This window comes from Poeciliopsis prolifica, unplaced genomic scaffold (genome assembly GCF_027474105.1).
Source record: "Poeciliopsis prolifica strain line A6 unplaced genomic scaffold, Auburn_PproV2 SCAFFOLD042, whole genome shotgun sequence".
Classification (NCBI taxonomy): Eukaryota; Metazoa; Chordata; class Actinopteri; order Cyprinodontiformes; family Poeciliidae; genus Poeciliopsis; species Poeciliopsis prolifica.
This window is the reverse complement of record NW_026562417.1, coordinates 5,326,102-5,349,293: the sequence shown is the minus strand read 5'-3', so window position 1 is coordinate 5,349,293 and position 23,192 is coordinate 5,326,102. Positions and strand designations below refer to the sequence as shown.

Here is a 23,192-nt window from a genome sequence, read left to right as displayed (position 1 = left end):
TAGGTTTAGGGTAGAGGTCCCCAAAGTCGGTCCTCGAGGGCCGGCATCCTGCATGTTTCAGTTCTCTCCCTGATTTAACGCACATGGCTCAAATGATGGCTCGTTAGAGGCCATAGAAGAACAATGACATTCTGAAAAGGTTTTCACTACCACCAAGGAGAGAACTAAAACATGCCGGCCCTTGAGCGCCAACTTTGGGGGTCCCTGGTTTAGGGTTTAGGGTCAGGCATACTGGTAACAGGTTTAGGGTATGGTCTGGGTTGGGCAGTACAAATGAAGAAAATGTCAATGTACACTTCTTGTGAAGTTAGAAAGATATTCTATATGTGGTGTTGTTATAGCATTCTGGCCTTCCAGTTGTTGAGAAACACAGGCATGGACTGTGTTGAAGTTTAAAATTTTACCCAATCTCTAAAATTTGTCCGTGATGTATGTAAAGTGCCAGTTTGATGATATGAAGTTAACCAGAAAATGCCTGCGCTGTTAAAAAAAAACATCCTCCCATGTGAAGAGAGAAGAGCCAATCCAAACAAGGCAGGTGTTTATGTTAATTTAATATTTTGAAGCATAATCAACATGGACTGAACAGCTTCATTCACTTCCTCTGCTGCTATTACTAAAACGACAGACAGACTACGACTCTAAAACGGAGCAGAAAATCAACTTCATTGTTCATAACGTCAGTCAGAAATCAACCAGAAAGAATTAGAGCCAATGGGAGAAAACCCTGAATGTGCCAAAGGCAATTTTTTTTTGTGGAACTGCAGAGGTTAGTTACACTTTAAAGAGTCATATCCTGATTTCAAAAATAATGGCGATTGATTTTTATCAGTTCAACAGCTTTCTATTAATATCTATCGATCTATAGATTGTTCGTATCTATAGATAGATATAGACACGTGGTTGTGTGTGTCTATCTATCTTGACAGACACAGCCACCCAGGCACACCCACTAGAAGGAAACAAACATATGTTCCAGGAGGCTCCCACTACACAGGACAACACCTTCATTCTACTGACTGGAACCAACTGTACTTTTTCGTTTTGAGAGAGAGCAGAAAGGGTGAGCTGAGAGGTTTGCCAGCAGAAAGTCAACCCATGCAGAGTGAAGTTTTGTATACAAGGAGAAAATCTGAGCGTGAATACAAATATTTGAGAGAACAGACGTTTTGAGTGCAAGCATTACAAGTTTTGAGAACAAAGAAATTAATTTCTGTTTTTAAACTAAAAATGTTTACTCTTCTTGACTTATGGCAGTAGAATTCCTCTATAGCTATCACCCTGTCACACAACTGATTGACAGAGATGGAAAATAGAGCAAGAGAAATTAAATAACTCAGTTAAGTCACTCAAAGCAAAACATTCAGAGAAAATACATGAGAAGGTGGAGGTGACTTACTCCATGCAATGACACTAATGCTTTCTGCTGTTTCCTTGCCTCCTTTTTCAAACATCAGAATTTGATCCAGCATATATGACTGATGAGTGAGACAGAAGCTGAATGTGTAGTGAAGGTACACAATGTTTTTCATCAGTAGTGCTGTATTGTGAAAATGCCAGGAACTGTAGAAGAGGTTCTGTATAATAAAATGGTCTACCAAGAAATCACAATCTGACATAAATATGTTATAAAAGTATTACTGATTAAACTTTAAAAATTATGCAGCTTTATGTTGTTAAAGCTAAAGTTTAATCAGTAATACTTTTATAACAAATTTATGTCAGATCACAATTTATGTCATAACAAAGACATCTTGAATAATGTCAACTTTGTATTTAAAGTGTCATGATTTACCAAATGACACTTTATGACAAGAGTCATGAATATTCATGAAGACTTACTCATGTTCATTACAGATGTTATGTCATGTTTATGATGGTGTCATGACAGTCTTATTCGCAACCTGTCAAATAAAGTGTTACCCAACTTTGTAATGGAGTTGTACTTTGATAGAACTAACTTTCCAAGATATTTTTTGCAACTATTTTTCAGTTTTTAAAGTTTTAAATATTTCACATATTGTTGTGTTCTTACAGTTTTGGACTACAGGTGATCAACTTATCATTTGAAATTAAATCTGAGAAATTTAAAACATTAGTGACATTGGAATTTATTTCAGAGTGACATAACCATTTCAAGTATTTATTTGAATGCTTGAAATGTATTTGATGATCAAATACTTTTGAGGATTCTGGTGAAGAAAACTGAATTTTGTTTGTTCATTAGTTGTAAGCCACGATCATTTCAATTTATAGAAATAATATTTAAATGTTTAAGAGTAAATTCAGTTCACTCTTTACATAAAATTAATTTATTGAGATGCATCTACAGTTTTCTTTTCAGGCCAGGCTTGGAGTGCTAAAAGTCCTCCATAAAATGTGATTAAATTGGCTGAATTTGTAACTCATCATCCTGAAATTAACATTTAAACAGTGTGTTCAGATACACAAGTTATTTGGTGTACAATCAATAAGGAGCAACTATCATTTTGCATTTAGGTACAAATTCCATCCCAAGACGAGCTCAGAGAGCTGCAGGGCATTCAGTGTGAGACTGTCTGTTTCACTCTGTTTTTCATTTGCCACTTGCTGTCCATTCATTTTCTGTTTAGTGGTGTTCAGACAAACAACTTCCACCCCTTTCCCCTGGCTCTGTGCGGCTGGACTTCACTCCTCTCCACACAGAACCTGAACCTGTTGTGTTCCATTAGAAGGCTGACAGCTGAGGTTTTGGCTCGAAGGCCTGTCTCCAGCTGCTGCAGTCATTCTCTGTTAACTGTTACTGTGCGCAAAAGCTGCTTCATGGTGGTTTTGGGGCAATGCTTGTGCATTTGAACAGCTGATTTATTATTACAAAGCATGTGTAGTTCAGCTGAGTTGTAAATAGTAAAACTATATTTGGATTAACCTGCTTCTTCCTTTGCGGTTCTAAATATTATACTAATCCCTCTTGAGTTTCATAAACCAAGCAGGTAACAGCAGTCTGTCCACATCCTACTCAAAAAACCAGCAGTGGGCTAGAAAACCAGTAATGGAAATGCTTGCAAAGTGGTGTCTGCCTCCTCATTGGGCGAGAGGTGGGACACACAGAGACACAATCATTTACAGTTAGAGATCCCCAACAGTTATGTTTTTGGGCTGCTGCAGGAAGCTGGAGAAAACCTACAAATGTCCTGGGATTCACCTGTAGGAGCTGGAACAGGAGGCTGGAGAGAGGGATGTCTGGGTGTATAGGCTGATGGATGGATGGATGGACCGACGGAAAGATGGATGGACTGATGGATTTGCTTTACTCTGACAAGAAGAATATTTATTCAGTTCAACGATCTGGAGACGTTTACAGCCTTTGAAAGGTGAAATGAAGTGAAACTGTGGGTGTGACCATGACAGACTCCTCCCATTTTACACATTTAACCTCAGGTAATGTGAAATTAGTGTAGCTTTAGAACAATACATAATATAACATAATCGTGGCACAGTTTTCCACAATTAGTTTCACTGTCCTCCTCTTAGATTTGACTCTGTTTTCTGACTGGAGGCTACAGGGTTCACAGCCTTTAGCATCTTATTTAAAGCCTGCTTGGTTCCTTTCTGTTGAATAATAAATGAGCAGAGACTGTGATGCAATCACCATGCATGCATTTTAAATGCAAGTAAGTATGGGTTGTTGCTCTTTTCTGGTCAGAAAGAGAGAGCTCTTTCTCTGCATATCTTGACCTCTCCATCTCCTTCTTTGGGTTTACACTCTTTTACTCTGTTTCCTCATAACTCTACTTCCTTGTAGCTTCCTCATTCTTCTGGATTACTTCCTTTAGCTCTGTAACAGTGAGGGCATTAAACTTTTATGCTATCTTTTTATGGTATGTTGTACTCCTCTTCTGCCTCTTTCCTTTTCTTCCTGCCCTTGTCACACATCTATCTTTCCTTAGTTTGCCATTTTCTTGTTTCTATTCTTGGTCTCCATTTGTTTTAATTTCTAATTTCTCTCTCTTCTTACTTCCTCCATGTTAAATTTAAATCAACGAACTTGAGAAAACTTCATTCGACTGTAGCTTTAGCCAGCCATTTTTCATTTGTCCCGCAGGGCTTTTGTTTGTTCTGTTTGCTTTTGTACAGATCTGTGCTACTTTAATCTACTGTATGTGCATACAGGAGAGAAAAAGATTAAATTGACTGTGAAGTGCTTACAGAAACATTTTCACTATTTATTTATTTTTTTTGTAAATACTGAACATTTTTATTCATAGTTCAGAAAACATTTATAGGCAGAGGAACTTCCAAGAAAAACATTTTCCAACGTGATCTTTCATTGTTTTTAGCTTTTCTGTTGCAGAGTTCTCTATAAGTCAGGATCATTGAATGTATGTTTAATGATAATTGTAGCTTTCATAGTCTGTCAAGGAGAGGGAGGCCTTTTACAACCCAAGGTCAAGCTGCTGGAGACTTTAACAGGGAGCAGATGAAGGAAGTCAGTAGGACTGCAGCCTGTCTGAGCATAGACAAGATACAAGTAGATAATTTCCCTTAGTGTGGTGCTGTATTTGATTAAAAAAATGAAGGGATTCACCTTGGAGCCAAATGTATATCATGACTTCTTAGTGAAGGAGCAGGATGTGAAACCCCAAAGCAACAATTTTTGCTGATAAATTGTCTAAACATGTTGTTTAGGGTTCTATCTTTATGATTCTGTGCAAAGTTTGACATTTTTGTGCAGTTTACTTAGTTTGTCTAAAACCATCTCACTCTGGCCTCTCCAGTCAAACAGTTCTAAGGCCATTTGACTAAACGGGCAGTTTAGTCAAACAGTTGAATTTTCTTCTTGTTGTTCCAGTACACCTTGGTGATGATGAAATCTAAATTTGCTCTAAATAGATCTGAAGAACAAATAGTTGAACAGAATTCTGCAAAGTGGCTTAGAGTAAACGAGTTGTTGTTTAACACTGATTTAATTTGACATAATAGAAACCAAAACCGAGGCCTGGGGTGGGTGGCGCGTTGCCAAGTGTCTTTAATTCATCAGCATTCATCTGAAGCCCACGCTGCTTGTTGTGAAAGTTGCAGCTTAATCTTCCGCCACATTATCCTGGAGGCGACGTTTGTCACACCGAACAAGAAAGTGGAGCAGACAGAATGAAAGAGAGAGATGGAACGCCAGAAAGAGAGAGGAGACAGACCACCTACGAGGATGTTTGATGATGCGCCGTATCTGTCTTTGTCACTGCCTCTGTGTGAGCATCTCTGGATGTGTCTGTGTGCGAAGTGCATTATGTTTGCTGTAGACGTTGTGGAGTGTTAGGAAGTTCTGCTGGACTCAGATAAAATGATGCTTTTGGATGTGTGGCGCAGTAGGTGGTGTTTTGTGCGGCTCCTCATAATTACTGGTTGTCTTTGTTTTGGGTCTGCTTATTCAATTGTGTGTGTGTTTATGTGGGTGTGATGGAAGCTGCAGTGTGCGGGTGGTGCATTAAATGAAATGTGTATGAAGTTTGAGTAGAGGTGGAAAGGCAAAAGTTCTTTTATCTTCCTTCATTGTGTACCTTTATCTCCCATGTCTTCTTTGTTTCTCTTTTATATATTACTTTTTTCACCCATTCAGTCTTTCATGTCTGTGTTTCTCTCACACTGTGTCATGAAACCACCACTGAGCGTGTAATTTTTCTGTCGCTGAACATCACTTGTGTTTTGTCTGAAGCTTCACTTTGAATTCGACTGTTCTTTTTATTCTGGCTAGCGTTGTGCCGCGGGTTCAAAACCTTACACAGTTCAACACATAGAGAGTGTTCAGGGTAAGAGACAGTGACAAAGATGGCAATAAGAAAAGTAGTTGAATAATATACAGTATACAGTGGTCTCGTGGTACAGACAACCACAACCAGCTTTGTGGTTGTGGTTGGACCACAAGTACAAAGCTGAAATCCACAAATACTTGAGATTTCATACATCCAGAACATTTATAACTGCATAGACATGTATTATACACTAATATCCATTGAGATAATGAGAAGTATAAGAAGACATGAACCAAACAGTATATGGCAGTGATAAATGTTGATTAAAGGTGATGATGTAGCTGCGCAATCCAATGAATACAAAGAAGTTGCATCTCTTCCTCTTACTTCCTTCACCAGGTGCTCTTTTTCTGGAGTCTTTGCGGAGTTCTTCTTCATGGGTATTCCAGCTTCTGAAGCTGCATTTTCTGTCAAATGTTTTGGATATTTTTAGCAAAATAAAAACAGTCTGCAATTGGGCATATTTTCCATGAATAACTCAGAGCTAAAGTAAAATGTTCAAAAATGTTTGTCTATGCTGACACTGTGTATCTGTCACAGCATCAGCCCACTGCAGCAGAGACCTGTTTATTTTTATGCTTGAAAATTAATTGGTATGTACTTTTCATTCACTAAAACATCTGGGTATTTATGAAGATTTGCCTAGGTATGTGTCACAAAACCATCGGTATCTGATTATTTAAGTCCTGGATGCGATGTAACCTCTGTAGTTCAGTCTCATTTGTCCAGATGTTGGACTGCATTATGGTTGGGACAAATGGGAAGTCGAGTCAGGTCAAAACTTTAAACTTGAACTTGCTGTTGTGCATCTGCAGACATTCTGCATTGAAGCGTGTGGCAAGAGTCCAGTGCCATTCGGGATCATGGTTTCCATAGTGGGGTGTGATTAGTCAGCAACAATGCTTACACAGGTGGTAGGTGTCCATGTAAAATTCTCCTAAATGACAAGAAGATAAGTTTTCCAAAGCATCACTCTGCCCTCTACAGCTGATCCTGGTCCCCCTTCTGAGAGCCACATGTCCTTATTCACAAAGACAGTAATGTAAAATTGCTAAAGAATTGCTTGTTAACTATTACAAAAACAGTTATATATTGGATAGTTAACATTTGTCAAGTAATCATCTACTACTTTGTTAGGAATCCAGCCATTACCTACCAATGTGTTATTTATAAAATTAACAAGAAACAAATGAAGTACTACTAGATAACAATAACTAGAACATTTCTCAAGAAATTTAAGAATCAGGCTAAAGTGCATGATTCTGAACCGAATCAGAGGTTCTGATTAGGAGTCAGGTTCAGTAGGCCTACTTCAGAGAGTGAAAGGCTAATCAGCTTAACTTAACATATAGTTAATTCATTATTAGATGAACAAGATTTGGTTCCAGTTAGTTTCTGCATAACGTAAAATTTTTCTGGATTTTTTATTATGTTTTTTGGTTGTGAAGTCTTTCCAACATTACGGAGCTTCTATGGAACTGACTGTGGTGAGTGTATTCTAACACTGACAGTTTAAAATGTTCTGGATATTTTTGACAACAAAAAATAAGAGAGTTTGTTACCACCCAGCTCAGCCAGGGAGAAGGAGAAATAACATTAAAGAAACCTAGATGTTAAAGATTTATCAGTTTGGGATTTTTTGTATGGGTTTAACAAAATGAAAAAATGAAAAGTTAAAAAGCAACTACAATCAAAAGTACTTTCTTTAGTATAACCAAATATACTAAAGAAAACAATATCCACAAAACAACCAGAGTTGTAAACCAAAGATCTTAACCAAACAAAACTGGACCAAAAACATAAGCTTAAACAAAAAACAACAAAACTCTAGTAGGCTATTATAAGCTTACATACAAAGCCCTCACAGGGACAATCAAAGGTAACCAAGATTTACTAAAGTTCTCAAAAAGACAATGCTGTGTTCAGCAGTCAGCAAACATCAAGCAAAGTGGCAAGCTGTCTGAACAAAGAATCAGTCATGCCTTCTCCCAAGAAGGTTTAAAAAAGGATGTCTGAAGCCTGCAGAAGAGCCAATCAGCTCTGCTGTGGGCCTCAGGAAGTGGCACGGGAGGATGAGGACTGCATCCAGTTCCCAATTGAGTCAATTTGGTAACAAAGCTGAAGTCATACCAATACGGAAGAGAAAAAGAAAACATACAATGCCACTGGCCGTAACAGAGTCTGATTAAGAGACAGGCTATTCTTGAAATTTAAGTAGCCTCAAAGTATTCAAGTAATATTCATCCATCCACCCTTTTAGCTTATCTCCAGCTAAAGTTCCGGGCGAGCGGCGGGATGCACCCTGGACACGTTGCCAGTCTGTCACAGGGCAACACAGAGACATGCAGGACAAACAACCATGCACACACACACACCTAGGGAGAATTTGGAGAGTCAAGTAATATTGAGACTGGACGAAGGTTTGAAAGAACCGGAGTTTTCTTTTCATCTTACTTCAGAGGAAAGTTTGAGTGCTGCCACTCCTACGGAAACACATTTCAGGCTGGCAGGAAGTATTTGGCCCTTATTTTCATGCAACTGCACACACTCCCAGACTTCCCAGACTTACACTGTCATTAAGTTATTTGGCAAGATGTTTTGGCTACTGCTTTTTAATATCGACATGTACACACACACACACACACACACACACACTTTGGAATTAACTCTGTTGGCAGGCTGGATTTTTGTGCCTTTCTTTAGGAATCTATCTGTGCACAAACAAAACATCAGAGCATGCACATGCACACACACACACACACACACACAATGGGCATTAATCTGCCTGTACATGTGGGAGCTTTGGCCAGAACAGGGATTTTCCTCTTCAAAGAACAGACCACCCATAGCAGCAACAGAACAATGATGGCCATGCTCCGGAAGATTTCCTGTGGGTGCAATTGGAGCCCACACACATACATACCACATGAAGCTACCTAGCTAGCTCCATGCATACAGACAGTCTCAGGTATCTACATATAGAACACATATGGATTATGCATGGACACTAAATCAGGTAGATAGAATTAGTGGCAGGATGTCACACACTTGATTTTGAACGTTTGCAGCTGAAAGGGAGGGCATGCAGCAACACAACGGACAATGCAGACAAAGGACTGAAAAATGACAAGGAGAAACTAGATGGTTGAAGGGATAAAAAGAAGGGTTTTTCCGCAGTGTTGCCAGCCAACTGCTACAAAACTAAACTGAATGATGAAGGCAGTAACTTGACTATAATTAGCAGGATTAAAGAAATGATACGTTGAGCTAACCTAAAGAAAACCTTTCATTTGTTAAAGCTGTATTTATTAGTTTTGATTATTTGATCAAAACAGCATTTTCATCCATACACTCCTTACCCTAAATGGGGCCACGAGGGCAGATAGTGCCTATCTCCAGCGGTCAACAGGTGAGAGGCAGGGTCACCATGAGCAGGTTGCCAATGCATCACAGGCCAACACAGATACAAACAGGACTAACAACCATGTACACACTCACATCAAGGAGAATTTAGAGATCAGTCGACCCGACAGTCATGTTTTTAGTGTGTGGGAAGAAGACAGAGAACCTGGAGAGAACCCAGCATGCACAGGGAGAAAATGGAAACTCTATGGAGAAAGACCCGTGGCTGGGAATTGAACCCAGGACCTTCTTGCTGCAAGGCAATAATGCCTTAGTAACATATACTATATGCTACAAATAGGAGCCGCCACTGTGCAGCTGCTCTACCTTTTCATTTAAAATAAATAAAAAAATTATTTTTCCAGAATCATACGTGAACATTTATGTCTACATTCAAAATCTTACTCAATAGAAAAACTCCATAACAATACATTTTATTATTTAACACAAACAAAGGCTAGTTGTTTTACAAAAGTTTCAATCTAGATTTTGTGACAGTGAAAATCAAAATTTTGACTGTCTTTATTCCTAGAAATAAAGACAATTTCTCATTTGAAAGATCAAAATGATTATGGTGTATTTCTGAAGCAAATACTCTGTTTTATGTATCAGAAAATAGAAAATAAGACACTCAAGTCCTCAGTGCTGTTTCCAATATACACCACATAGGGAAAATAAAACAATACAATAAATGTGGGAGAGTTGTTTTAACAAGAAATAATATATATCAGATCATGGTGTCTTGATTTCTCTTAATTTAAAATCAGTTCCCTCCCAATAAAATTTACAATTGAAGCCAAACGAATGTAGATGTTTTTAGACAACAAGGAATCAGAAAATGAATTTGCTGTGCATTGGTTTTGTGTGTCCATTTGCATTTGGGAAGGTGCAGCCCCTTGTTTATGGGGCTTTTTTTCTGTGTCTTTGTGACAGCTAAACACAAGCCCTTTCTCCAAACAAATGGCAGTTATGTATGAAGAGGCGTCGGCCCGGACCCAAACCGTAGAGATGGCTTCTCTTTGACAGCTGCTTTCATCTCGTTATTATTTCTCCTTCACACTCAAGGATTTTTGGGCTTCCCAAAGTATTTCTTTTGCCGTCTCCTTCCTCTCCCTCCCTCTGTCCTTCCACTGGCACTGAGCTGTGATTGGCTGTTATGACAGACTTGTCGCCTGGCTGTCAGCTTCCTCTGAAGCTGACTTTAATTACTCCTTTTCACTAACATGACATGTTCATGCACAGATGCATGCAAACTTGTGCACACATTGGAAAGTCACTCACAAATAGGCCCGCTGATACACAAACTAGCATGTTGAGCTGCACACTGTGCTGTACTGGCAGTAATAATGGAATAAGAATGGTGATTGAACTCTCTGCCAGCCAAACTGCCTCACACAGCAGACCTCCAGATGTTTGTCAATGTTGACTCTGTTTTTTTAGTCAAGCTTTGAAAACGTCATTCGAAATTGTGAAGGCCCAAAGTCTGCTGGGCTTGATGAGCTAGATCAATGTGGCTCCCTGCTGTGCCATGAGCTGAATAGCCAATTAAAGCCATTGAAAAGGAGGAGAGGATGAATGAGTGAGGGTTTGATTAGAGGAAGATGATGAAAGAAGACAGGGTAAAGATCCAACAGTGATTGCTCTAGCCTGTAAATGTTTAATATTCTGTATCATAAAAGTGACAGTGATGACCCATTCTGCTTTCTTTTCTTCTCCTTCCTGTTTCCAGAGGGACACATTCAGCTTTGCTTGCATTAACAAAAGGCAGCAGTGCACTGGGTTGAGACCTTGACTGATTGAGGAAATCTAAGACAGATTTACAGATTTACTAGGAATAGCGAGGAAATGTATTTATTGTAGTTTCCACATATCTGCCTCGCCACTTCTTAACTTTGTGTTCTTCTTTTTTGAACCTTGCATCTGTCCTCTTTGGTTATTCATCCCTCTGGTATTTCTCTCTTTAACCCAGGTACTCTGCCCTACGACATCAAAATAGTGATTGCTGGAAACCATGAGTTGACCTTTGACCAGGAGTTCATGGCAGACCTCATCAAACAGGACTTCTACTACTTCCCGTCAGCCTCCAAGCTGAAGCCTGAGAATTATGAGAATGTCCAGTCGCTGCTCACCAACTGCATCTACCTGCAGGACTCTGAGGTCACTGTGCGAGGCTTTAGGATCTATGGTTCTCCATGGTGAGTGACTGCAGCTCTCCACACAAGTCAATAAGTCTGAAAAGTGAGTGTCCTTGCTGGCTGCCGTGCTGAAACGTGACAATGTGAAAAATTAAAAAGAGGGTGATTACTTGAGTTCCACAGCCATCTCCATCGGCTCAAGAGTGGAATACAACAACCAAACATAAAAACAAGTTTACATCAGCTAGACTTTTTGAGCCTACTTTCATCTGCATGTGTTTAGCACAATCTGCAATCTAAGTCTCACACAAAGCCTCAATATTTTCTTGAGACTTTGTCAAGAAAATTATTAGTCAGGGAACATCTTCATATTGTAAGTAGTGAGTATACGACAGTGACCTCATCCAGTCACTGTCATATACTTGAGGCTGAGAATCAGATGGCTGATTTTACACACTATTAAAACTACGTCACATAAATGTTTACACTACCGGGCAGTTTCTCCTGTCTGAATCTGTAAGGACAGGGTGAGATGTGACTTAAAGAAAGAAGAAAAACCAAACATTACTTTTTTTTATCCATCTAATAGCTTGAGTGTTGTAATGAGTGTGTCCCGCATCTTTGCATAACCTTATGTATGTTCTGGTGAGCACTCCATAAAGTGCTGAAGTTCATGATCATCATATCACTGATGCTGACAAGTTGGTTTGAATCATATCAATACAGCAGTAAGAAAACCAGGAGAAAATTGCCAAGAAACACAAATTTTCATTATCCCATGGCGGTGGTGTGTGTTAGACCGGGTGAATACTTTAGGACTGCCAGTAAATTCTTGGCCTTAAAGAAATACAAAGTAGTGTTGGATTCAGATGGTGTAAACTCTTAAAAGAACATATTGATAATATGATAATGATACATTTTTTTTGGACAGACATTTTACCAACGTAGTAAAAGTAAAACTTTTATATGATCGATGTTTGAAAACAAACCTCTTTTAGACATTTCATTTTACTTAAGTTTAAGACATTTATGAAAATGTTGCTTGTTCTGTTCAGTTTAGTAGATGTCCCTCTATAAAATGTTTTAAAAAAGAAGAGCTCTCTTTTACCTTTGGCCTGGGTTTTCTCTAGTACGTCAGCAACATGAATGTGTGTGTTTGGTCCTTTATGTGTGCGTGTGTGTTTGTGTGATACAGGATAATTGAGTTGGTATAATAGCAGGTTTCCCAAAGCGGTGCTTAAGCTGGTGCATTAGTGAGCTGGACAGTGCTGGGAGTCAGAGTGAGAGGATAGCAAACAGACGGGGAATAAATTCCAGGACCGGTCCGGACTGGACTGGATCAGACTCAAGAAGTTAGAGCAGGGTCTAAACATGTAAGATCTTCTGTACACCACCTGGTCATGGTTGCTATGTGTGATGTGTGAGTGTGTGTGCTTCTGGTAGCCTTGAGGTGTGGTTTAGCAGCACAAAGGCACTCCAGCTCTCCAGCCACACCTCCCTCACCACCCTATACCCCTGTCCTTTCTTCTGTCTCTCTTGCCACCCTGCCCCTAACAGCCCTGTTCAGCTGATGGTCCTGCATGTTGCTGAAACCTCACATGTCACGATTTTCACAATGATCAGAACACCGGCAGCACCACCATCTTCCCTCCCTCCCACACAACAGCCACCTCCACCTATTTGCCTATGTGTTTGTTCAGTCATACCTGTGTGACACCTGGCCTGTGAATGAGCAAGAAGACTTCTGGAACAACAAAAGATTAAAGAAGATTAAATGCTTAGCTAAAGTAATACAAATAATGTGATGATGTGATTTTAGACATAGTGAACCTTTTAAAATTATGGTGTGAAATATGAGACATATTAAATCCTGACATGGAGTGGTTGAATTCTGAAAACTTCAGTAAGAAAAGAAAAAGACAGAAGTCTTTTTTCCTACATGTCTTGTTTCCCACAAATATTATGAACAATTATTTTTCCTCTGCATTTTTAGCATTTGAAACTACAGACATGAGCATCCTCAGGCTGTAATGATACAATAGTAAAATGTAAAACAAAAATATACTTAAGGATATATTGCTTTGATTTTAAATTGTAATTATGGGAGATCAATGGCACGTGACTGGACAAGATTAACATTTATGCTGCTAATGTAATTTATTGACACTCATGTCATTGTGCATAGAAATGAAATGAAATGAAAACATAAGAAAATCTCCTTAAGAAAAACTGTGTAAGCAGTGCTGTAGGAATTACAGTTCAGTCTTTATATACTTTCTAACTCCATGCTGAGAAAAAATAAATAAATCCACAATGGTGTTAAGGAAGGAAGAGTAGAGTAAGAGGAACTTCATCAACATCCTCTTGTGGGTCACAAACCATATACTTATAATGTTGGAGTGATGAGAACTGCCACATGCCTGCTGCCTCTTCTTCTGTTTGCCTCCTAACATCTGTCCAAGTCCTTGTCAGCTTTTTTCCGCCAAAAAATTATTTAGATCCATTTTCCGTCCAACGAAATCCAATTTCTGCCTGAAATGACTTTATTTCACTCAAATGGATTATATGATATAGATAAGGTTAACAAATATGTAAAACAGTAAAATGTGCCTTTTGTGTTTTCATGTAGGCTCACATAGGCATGTAGCAATTACATACATAAAAATGTCCATTGCAAGTCTTACACATTCTGAACACCAAATTGTAGTTTGTAAGTGGGTGACTAAGATTTCTTATAAAGCTGTCTTTATATGTAAGGGATGCTGGACCTTTGTTTGGCTGTTGGGCATAGCATTCAGGACCAATGCTATGCCCAAACATAACAAATGCAAAACCATAACTCAATTTCAACTACTTAACTATAAAAGCCAAGAAGCTCAAGTTCCTGCTGTCGTTATATCCTCCCCACATCTTTTCTTAAGAGAGTCCTGCTGTCACTGCATATGATCTGAGTCAAATAGTGAATTCATTCCTCTCATGAGGTGTTTTCATCTGTAGGAAAGTGTTTAAATTTGCAGATGATGCAGTTATGGTTAGTCTGCTGAACAGCGGTGAGGCCTGTGGGGGAGGATTTGATCATGTGGTGCAAAGCTCACCTTTATCTGCATACTGAAAAACAAAGGCAGTGGATTTCATGAAGTCTTCTCACTCTTTCACACAAGAATATATATCCAGACAGAGATCACATGATGGAATTGTATACTAACTTGAAAGCATTTCTTAAAATCTACTGCCACTGTATTTTCTTAGGAAGTTGGAATTACTGAATTAGTCTCATATTTTCTATCATGGCCTGGTTTGAAAATATCTGAATACACTAGAGCCAGACACATACCCAGATGCTCAGATGATGCATCCCCGTGTCCTCACAAGATGTGATGCTATATTAATGTGCATATTGAAGCCATCCGTATAGTAAAACTGCATTGATGAACAGTCTGATGCATAGCAGTCCCTTTAGGTTCTGTTTTATTACTAGGTCATGATATTTATACCAACAAAATTTAGCTAAAGTGATTATAAATCCGACCATGTACATATTTTGAGAGTAATACATATATCTGGTCTAAGACAATTTTACTGTTTACTCTAAACAACAACAAAACTATTTGTATACATTAACACTATGATTTGTTGGCAAATATTTTTGAAACCTAACCTGTTCTTCAGAAATGTAATTATATTTTTTTCTGAAATGGCATTATTTATTCTCTGAGTGCCACAGATCTGGGCTCTTCAGTGTACTAGAAATTTGTCCTACTCATAATTTAGCAACTTAGATTCTCAGAAACTTGGCTGTTCCTCAGCAAATGACATCTGAGTCATTAATAATAATGAGCTACATGGTAGGGACATACAGTTTCGCACATTCTTTTGTGAGATCAAACACAGAAATGAGTATGCATGTCTCATTCTGTGCAGTTATTTCATTAGTAGCCTGTTAACCTCACACCCATGTCTTATGATAAGAAGACGAAAAAAGTTATTACCTGCATACTGAAAGGAAATTTTCCCTCCTGTCTGAATTTATGTGAATCGTAAAAGAATATAGAGCCACTTCCCCATCAAGAACCAGCTTTTAAAAAGTTATACCAATAGAAATGAAAAAAGTTAATGTGGCAGTATTGTGTATTTTCTTGGCACATAGTGCAACTTCATAGCACAATCAAGTAACTATGTTACTTTCAGAAGTTATAAAAATTTGATATGTATTAAATATGACTCAAAAGAAATTTGACTTTGTAATTTAACGCTTTGAAATTGGGCTTCTGTCTCTTTAAGAAACTCATGTTCTTTCTTAAACTCCACCTTCAGGAAGCCTTTTACAACATGGCTCCTTTATTAACCCTTTAACAACGTCTTACCAGCGTTGAACTGAGAAGTTGCTCCTATGAGTTTAGCAGATGTGCAGCTCCACCAGGTGTTTGCTAATGGCTGCTGGCGAGTCTGTGTTAGGGTTCAGCTTCCCAGATCCTATGCTATTCAATTTTTTCATTTTCAAAATTTTGTGACAAAGAAACTCTTGCCAATCCTAACCTTGGTCTGGGTCAGAATTGAAATGTTCTGATAGCAACTTGTGTATTAGAACTTTGCAGATGCTCAAAATAAGTTTATTTTTTGTCTTTCTCTTTGAATATGCTTCTAAGATCCTTGAAAATAAGAAATTCTCAGTCAGCTGATTTAGAGGACAGGAAAGATGTCCACCTTTTATCTATAGTCTGATATAGATAAAAGGTGAAAGAAACAGTCCATCTGTTGATTGGGGATATGAGTAACTGGAGAGGCAGAGCTGGAGATTCTGTTTTCCTTTTTAATGAAAACAGTGAAAATGTGCCGTTCCCCACTGCTCCACGAGAAATAATTAAGGATGGAGATGCAAAAGACTCCTTAATTAGATTTTTTAATTATTGAGGATTCACTTCTCCTTCTATAGTGTCCCAATTAAGAAAGCTCATCAAAAACTAAAGAGATGAAGAGAGACTGTTTTTCTTTCTTGTTCCTCCTCCTTTCTGTCTTGTCCCCTTCTCCTCCTCCTTCTCTTATTCCTTCACTCTTTCATTTTTCAATAAACAGACTACCTGCATTCTGTCTGATGGCCTGTCTGCACTGATGAGCAGAAAATAGAGGGGATTCTTTCCAGCATTAATTAACTTGGGTTTTTTTTATGTGTTTGGTTAAAATACCCAGAGGAGAGTAGGGGGATGGGAAGGGGACAGAAGAGAAGTAATGGTGGCATGAAAGTGTTTCCTTTAATGGTAATGAGTCTAACGATGGTAGTGATGGCATCAACATTAAACTGTTTCTCTTTTTAGATGTTCATTTTAGACTCTCTTGCTGACCAAAGTTTCCCAGAAAAAACAGTGAATGTAGGGAATTATACAGGATTCTTTCAGATTATCATGGAATTTGAAATGAGATCATATTAACAGTTTCTCCTACTGAAAATTTCAACATGTAAGCTTGAAATTTGATAATGCCACTTTTGCGAATAGGTGTGTCCTATTCCCAGTGTCTCCAGCTATAGTTACAATAATGTTTCTGTAGTTTCCATGGCAACTGTGTGGTCTAATAGCTATATCTGCTTTTCTGAAGACTGTTGGCATTTTATGCTGCATAAATAAAGAGTTATTGATCAATTGCTAACGAAATGTGCACATAAACTGTTACTGTCACACCTTTATCTTTGCACCATCCATCTTGATGTTATGGTTGGAGTAGCTCATAAACATCCAACATTCCTGCTTCTGAAACCATTCAGTCTCAAAACTTCTGAATATAAATAAAACGAATGGGAATGGGCCACATGGTAGAGTAGTTGGTAATGATGCTGTAGATGTTTTGCTGGTTGTCTGAGTTGGGACATTACCAGTTGTTCCCATAAACTTGTTACAAGATTATTTACAGTTTGTGATGCATGTTGCATATATGCATTTGTAATGTTTATTTTGAGACCTGTTCTGGTTCTGCTCTGCATCCAGAACCAGAACCAAACATGGAGAAGCAGCATTCAGCTTTTGTGCACCACAAATCTGGAACAAACAACAGAACAGCTGAAACACTGAGTTCCATTAAATCTAGACTAACAACGACTTGTTTGGAGTTGCTTTTAAATGGAACACTGACCAGTGTATTTGATGTGTACTGATGATTTTGATGATGACATTTGACTAAATGTGTTTGAACTTCCATGTTGCTGAAATATGTTATCCAAATAGACTTGATTAAAATTTGTTTGATAGACATGGAGTCATCAATACACTTGCGACTAGATGTGGAGGCAAGTCAAGACTTGACACTAGACTTGAACTCCATCTTTGCCTCAATTTCTTCATTTCTTCTACTTTCATTTTATTTCCTTCTGCCTATAAAATCTTCATAAAAGAGACTTTGACCTACGAATATCAATAAATGTGCATGGAAGAAAAAAAGACAAAAAAAAACAATTTTTTTACCTGCTCTCCCCACCCTCTCATGGCTCTTTCTTCACCTCCTCATTCCTTATTCTGTCTTCCAGCTCCTCTTCCATTTCATCTTTATCTTCCTCCTAAGTGCTGCCAGTCTGCAGGCCTGTAGTCAAATAAACAATTCTGGAAAGCAGGAAGAACAGACAGGAGGACGTTTTACTGTGTCGATTCCCTGGAGGGATTTCTCTTTAAATTACCTGCTAAATGGCCTCAAGGGGCTGAGCTTTAACATGCGTGGGTGTGCATGTCAGCATTTGTGTGTGCTTTTGTGCTATGGCCCGCTATGGGGCATTTTACTCTATTTCACACATGACTTCACTCCCCAAGGCATGTGGCACTGTTGATGGGAGAAGGAAAGGAATTAAAACGATTCTGGCCTTATGTTCCTCTGCACCTCCCCTTTCTGCTGCTACATGCACGACACACACTCTGTCTCACACACATGGAGACGCTGTGAAGTTCATTAACTGTGTAACCACCCAGGCCCAAAGTAATCATAATATTGGTGCTCTAAACCGAACGCCTGATCAGCAGTGACTCAGAACCATACAACTAAAAGAAACAAGATCCCTTAGAAACCGTCTTGTATTCTGTACATGAAGGTCGCTGTATTTATCACAAGGTGCTGTTTATTGTGAGATGAAGCTTACTACAATAGCTTGTCACACTACTCTTAGCTTTGTCCTGTACAGGTTTTCATATTACAGTGATAATTTACGACTAATACAGGATATGAGTTTGAATAAATAGATTTTTCTCATTTCAGCCACTTTCATCCATATATTTAATAATAATAATAATGATCTAAAAACTTCAGTCACTGTGACTCCTGGAATTCGTTGGGGTTAGTGACTACAACTCCCCTTGAGTGGCTGAAAACCATGAACACTTGAGACTTCCTTTACAGATGCTCTTTTAAAGGTTTGCTATGTCTACTGCTTGCTAACTGGTCAGAGTTCTTCTCCATGGGTCACTTCTCATCAAATCCACACACAGTCACCTGTGGTTTTCCTCAGGGCCCAGTCCTTGGTCCCATTTTCTTCATCCTTTATCTCCTACACCTTGGTCAGGCCATGGTCTGATCAGTTTTCTAGTTCCCAATGTCTTCAGTTATGCAACATATTCTGTGAAACTCAGTTTTCTTTTTATCTTTCTTTTTAACTATCTTAAATTCTAATTAATCCAGCTTGCACAAATAGGAAGAATTAGGATGAACAACATCTAGTGCTCATCATTCATTTTCACCAAATCCTCAAATCCCTCAAATTATTAGTGCTTCTTACTAAGCTATACTTTGGGGGATTTGATCCTGGATTTTAAAAAAAAGAACACTGTTAAAATTATTTTAAAAATCTCTACCACATTCCTTATGTGTTTTCTGTTCAGCTTCACTTTTCAGTGAGATGGATGACTGTGTACTATGACTTTATGAATTATTGTCACTATAAAATTAGATGTATCGCTGCTGTTTTGCATCTTTTTGCATGCCACCTTGACCGTTACTTTGACTTCTTTTTCTTCATGTTAGGAAAAGCTTTCATGTGATCATGTGATGGTAGAACCTTGTGATGTCATGTGAAGAAGGTTTTTTGAATTAATTTCTCTGAAATTTTGGTGATGTACAGCAGGCAGAGAACCGCTGACTAGACTAAAAACCATTAAACCTACTACAGAATTAACTTCCCTGAATTCCTTAAAGGACCTTACATCGGATTTGCTTGAACTTTGGTCTGGACTCACTGACAAGCAGCTCAGTTCTCCAGAGTCACATTGAAAATTAATTTATTTAATTTTCAATGTGACTCTAACTGTTTGAGCTCATTTGTTTGCTTTAGGGTTTTTAGCATGATGCATCCGGAGGCCGTTTTCTGGAGTATCTTATTTAGTTCAACCAACACTAAAAATATTTTACCATCTGTCTTCAAATTGTTAGCACCTGGAGGTATAGGTGTTGCAGCTCCTCCAGAGTAACTATGGATCTCTTGGCTGCTTCTGTGACTAATGCCGTCCTTGATAGCGAGAGCAGGTTCTACGTGTTTTAGGTCTGCAGTGGGTCCATTGTCTCCTCTTGTTTAGAAGATGGATTGATCACAGCTCTAGAATGCTGTTGGAGAACCTAATATGTTTTAAACTTTCTCTCTACCGTTCTCCCTTACCTCTCTGCTCTGGTCCTTGATCTTCATGGTGTTGCTTGTTCTCTTGGCAAGTCGGAGATGTGATTTATCTAGGAATATGCATGCTTTAAATTTGTAGATATATAATCTATATAAAACCACAAATTTTCTTCCGTTTCATAGTCACATGCGAACTGTGTTTCTTCTCTGTAAAATGGTTCTAAAGTAATGAATGTGAATAACTTCAGGGGTTATACATATGTTTATAAAACACTGGCGGATTATGGGGTTTTGAGATAAAGACAATATTTTTGGGGCCATTGTGATGAATTCTTCAGTCTGTATGCTGTTTGAATGTCAGAGCCTAATCTTTAGGAAGACATCACACTCTTTGTGGATTACTGGTTCATCCTGGTCACTCTTCTTTTCTAAAAGGTTTTTTTGGGTTCTACTGGCCGTTATTTGAGAGGTAACAAATATGTAAGAGAAGGAGAAGACATTCAGCAAAGGTCAACGTGTCTCCATAAACTGAAGCACTTATGTTATAATTTTATCTAGTATGTTATTATTATTATTATTATTATTATTATTATTATTATTATTATTATTATTATTATTATTATTATTATTATTATTATTATTATTATTATTTGTCATTTGTTTGAGCCTATACTCAAATTTCCTCTCTAAAGTTCTGTTCTGTAGCACAACAGAACTTTAGTTTGTTGGTTTGCATGCTGGCTAATAGAGAAGGATTTGCACATGGAAAACAAAAATAAATAGATAATGAAATGTTTGTTTCCGGGTGGAGACCATAGGAGAAGCCCCGGCTCCTCCCTGGAGGCTGCTCAGCCAGCAGTTCGCTCCGTCTGCCATGTTGGCACTGGGGATACATTTCCTGTCTCCACCTGTCATGGTAGATGGAGATGGAGCTCCCTGCCTCCGCCTCACCTTCCACCTCCAATATTTTATCCACTTCCTTTCCACAAGCCACTAGTTCTGGCTGAACTGGCTAATCTCCATGATTGATACACAGAATTATAGGCAACTGAGTAGGGGAGAAATTAGGCAAGGAGAAGGCCTGGGGAGGGAAGGGGCAGGAGGGGCAGTTAAATAATTTTTTTTTTTTTAATTCTACCTTTCTCTTTTTCTCTTCCTCCCCTCCGTTTCCTCTCTACAAAGCAGAGAACTTTGAAATAATTTGCGTCTCATGGGTTTTTTACACATTCTAATTTCCAACTAAATGGGACATCTGTTTGAGAGAAGAAAGATTTGCCATGGTTGCCAAGGCAACTATCACTGTGAAAGGAAGGAAAGGGGGGGAGTGGGTTGTGAGAGAGAAAAAAAAATGCAACTGCTTTTACAGACAAAATTAGACTTTGGTGAAATGTTATCCTTGTATGACAGCAGCAGTTGCTCCTTGTTTTTTTTTCTTTTCATCTTTGCTCATTCCACTTTTTCTGTATTTATCAATTTTTTGCTTGTCATATTTCACACCCTTTCTTTAACTTTGCTTCATATTCCCTGATTGCCCCTAACCTTCATGTTGCGTCATGAGCCGTAGGTAAATGAATGTTGCTCCAGTTAGAATCCTAAAGCCTCTCTGCTGCAGCTTCTCTGTCCTCTAATACGTCTGTTATTCATGTGTACTACAGTGTGGCTGAATGCAAGATAAATTAACTGGATGTATGCAGAAAAAGATGAATGGTGTCTGCATGGAATAACTTCCAATGAAAGTAAACCCGGATCACACCATGTTTAGCTGTGAGTATAGAGTTCTTGTTAGTGGTGCATTGTGTTTCTGTGTTAAACATACCTGTTGGAAATGAAGCCTAGGCACAAAGTCAAACTGCACTAGTTGGATGATGCCCCAGCGGCATCATCCAACTAGTGCCTCCTGCTCATCACTGTCGACCAATCAACGCTAGTCCAAGACACGTTACATCCAGTCACCGTCAAAGTCCCAGCTGATAAGGACCTTCATCCATGGCGTCTTCCACTTTCTAGCAGAGCTCAACCCACCACCACCCCTTCACCTCCACTCGCCCGGCCATTCGGCCGCATTCTTCACCAAACCTCCATCACCAGTGCCTGGTCCCTGGGGGATGACGTTCCTACCAGGATCGGGAACGCTCATCCGAGCTTATCGCAAAACGTTTTGCAATAATCGAATTCCTCAGCCGGGGCCCGAGCGCCAAAGGCTTTAATTTTGTATGTCAATAAACTCTTCTAATTGTCTTCCCCTCTCTCTGTCTGAGTCTCTCCAGATTGAATTATTACCCAAACATTAAAGTTTAGTTATACTAAAATGCAGTTTTTCACAGGGTTTTTAGAATTTTTTATTTTGCCTACATGTTTTCTTAGGAAGAAAAGTATTTAGTCCTCCAGTCGGTCATTATAGTCCTATCTATATGTCACATGTAGAGGACAATCAATGAAAATTGCAGCACCTCCTTCAGTTCTTTTGCAGGCCTCCAGGTACTTTGTCCAACCCGTGCCCCAAACTAGGGTTGGGCAAAGTACCAACCTAGTTTAGGGCAAGGGTTCACAACCTAATCTAAAACCTAACCCATAACCAAAGAACAGCACCTGTTTTTAGGAGGGCTGGACTTTGAGCCCCACAGGCAAATGTAAATATTTATTAGAAAAATGGGCCTTACATTGTGAGAAACGCTAACACACACACTCACACACACGCTACATCCTCCACCTGCTACTGAGTGAAGTTTACACAGTTCTGAAAGCATGTGCTCAGATCCCAGCTCCTCCTAATCCCCTGCACAGCCAGCAGATGCTCTGTTTGTCTGCAGAGACACATCGTTCATTCCTCATCATGTCTGTCTGTCCATCTGTGTCTTTACATTCTTCTCTTTTGATTTGCCCCTGTCCATTGTTTCACTTCCACAAAGCCATCAAAAAGATTTTAAACTTAAATTGTTGTACTTATTTATTTATTTATTTATTTTACGTTTAATACTTGGTTTTTGCATGTCATAAGTTCCTCCTGTGTAGTGCTGTTTCCATTGGGAGCTCATTATTGCTGGGCATGAAGTTGACTGTGGGTCTCGGCTGATTTGCCGCATCCCGGCTCCCTGCTGCTGTTGAGCACTGCTGACGGAGGGCGTTGTTGAGCGCTATGTGTGTGTCTGTGGGTGGTGAGTGGGTTGGAGCTGCTTGAGTCAGGGTTGAGGGACTGTTCAGAACTCTTTGCTCTGGGGACCATCACAAAAGATTTTGCTCTGACTGAGCATGTTGCTGTCTTGTTCCACCACAGTGACTTGCATCAGC

At 39.0% G+C, this 23,192-nt stretch overlaps 1 protein-coding gene across 2 annotated transcripts in view; it reads left to right on the top strand.

Moving 5' to 3' along the window:
* The window catches only part of mpped1 (metallophosphoesterase domain containing 1), a 65,037-nt gene that overhangs the window by 16,786 nt on the left and 25,059 nt on the right, over window positions 1-23,192 (top strand). For both annotated transcript variants that reach the window (XM_055055747.1, XM_055055748.1), the window contains one exon: window positions 11,161-11,386. In XM_055055747.1, the coding sequence (XP_054911722.1) occupies window positions 11,161-11,386 (226 nt within the window). The remainder of the gene's footprint in view (window positions 1-11,160; window positions 11,387-23,192) is intronic.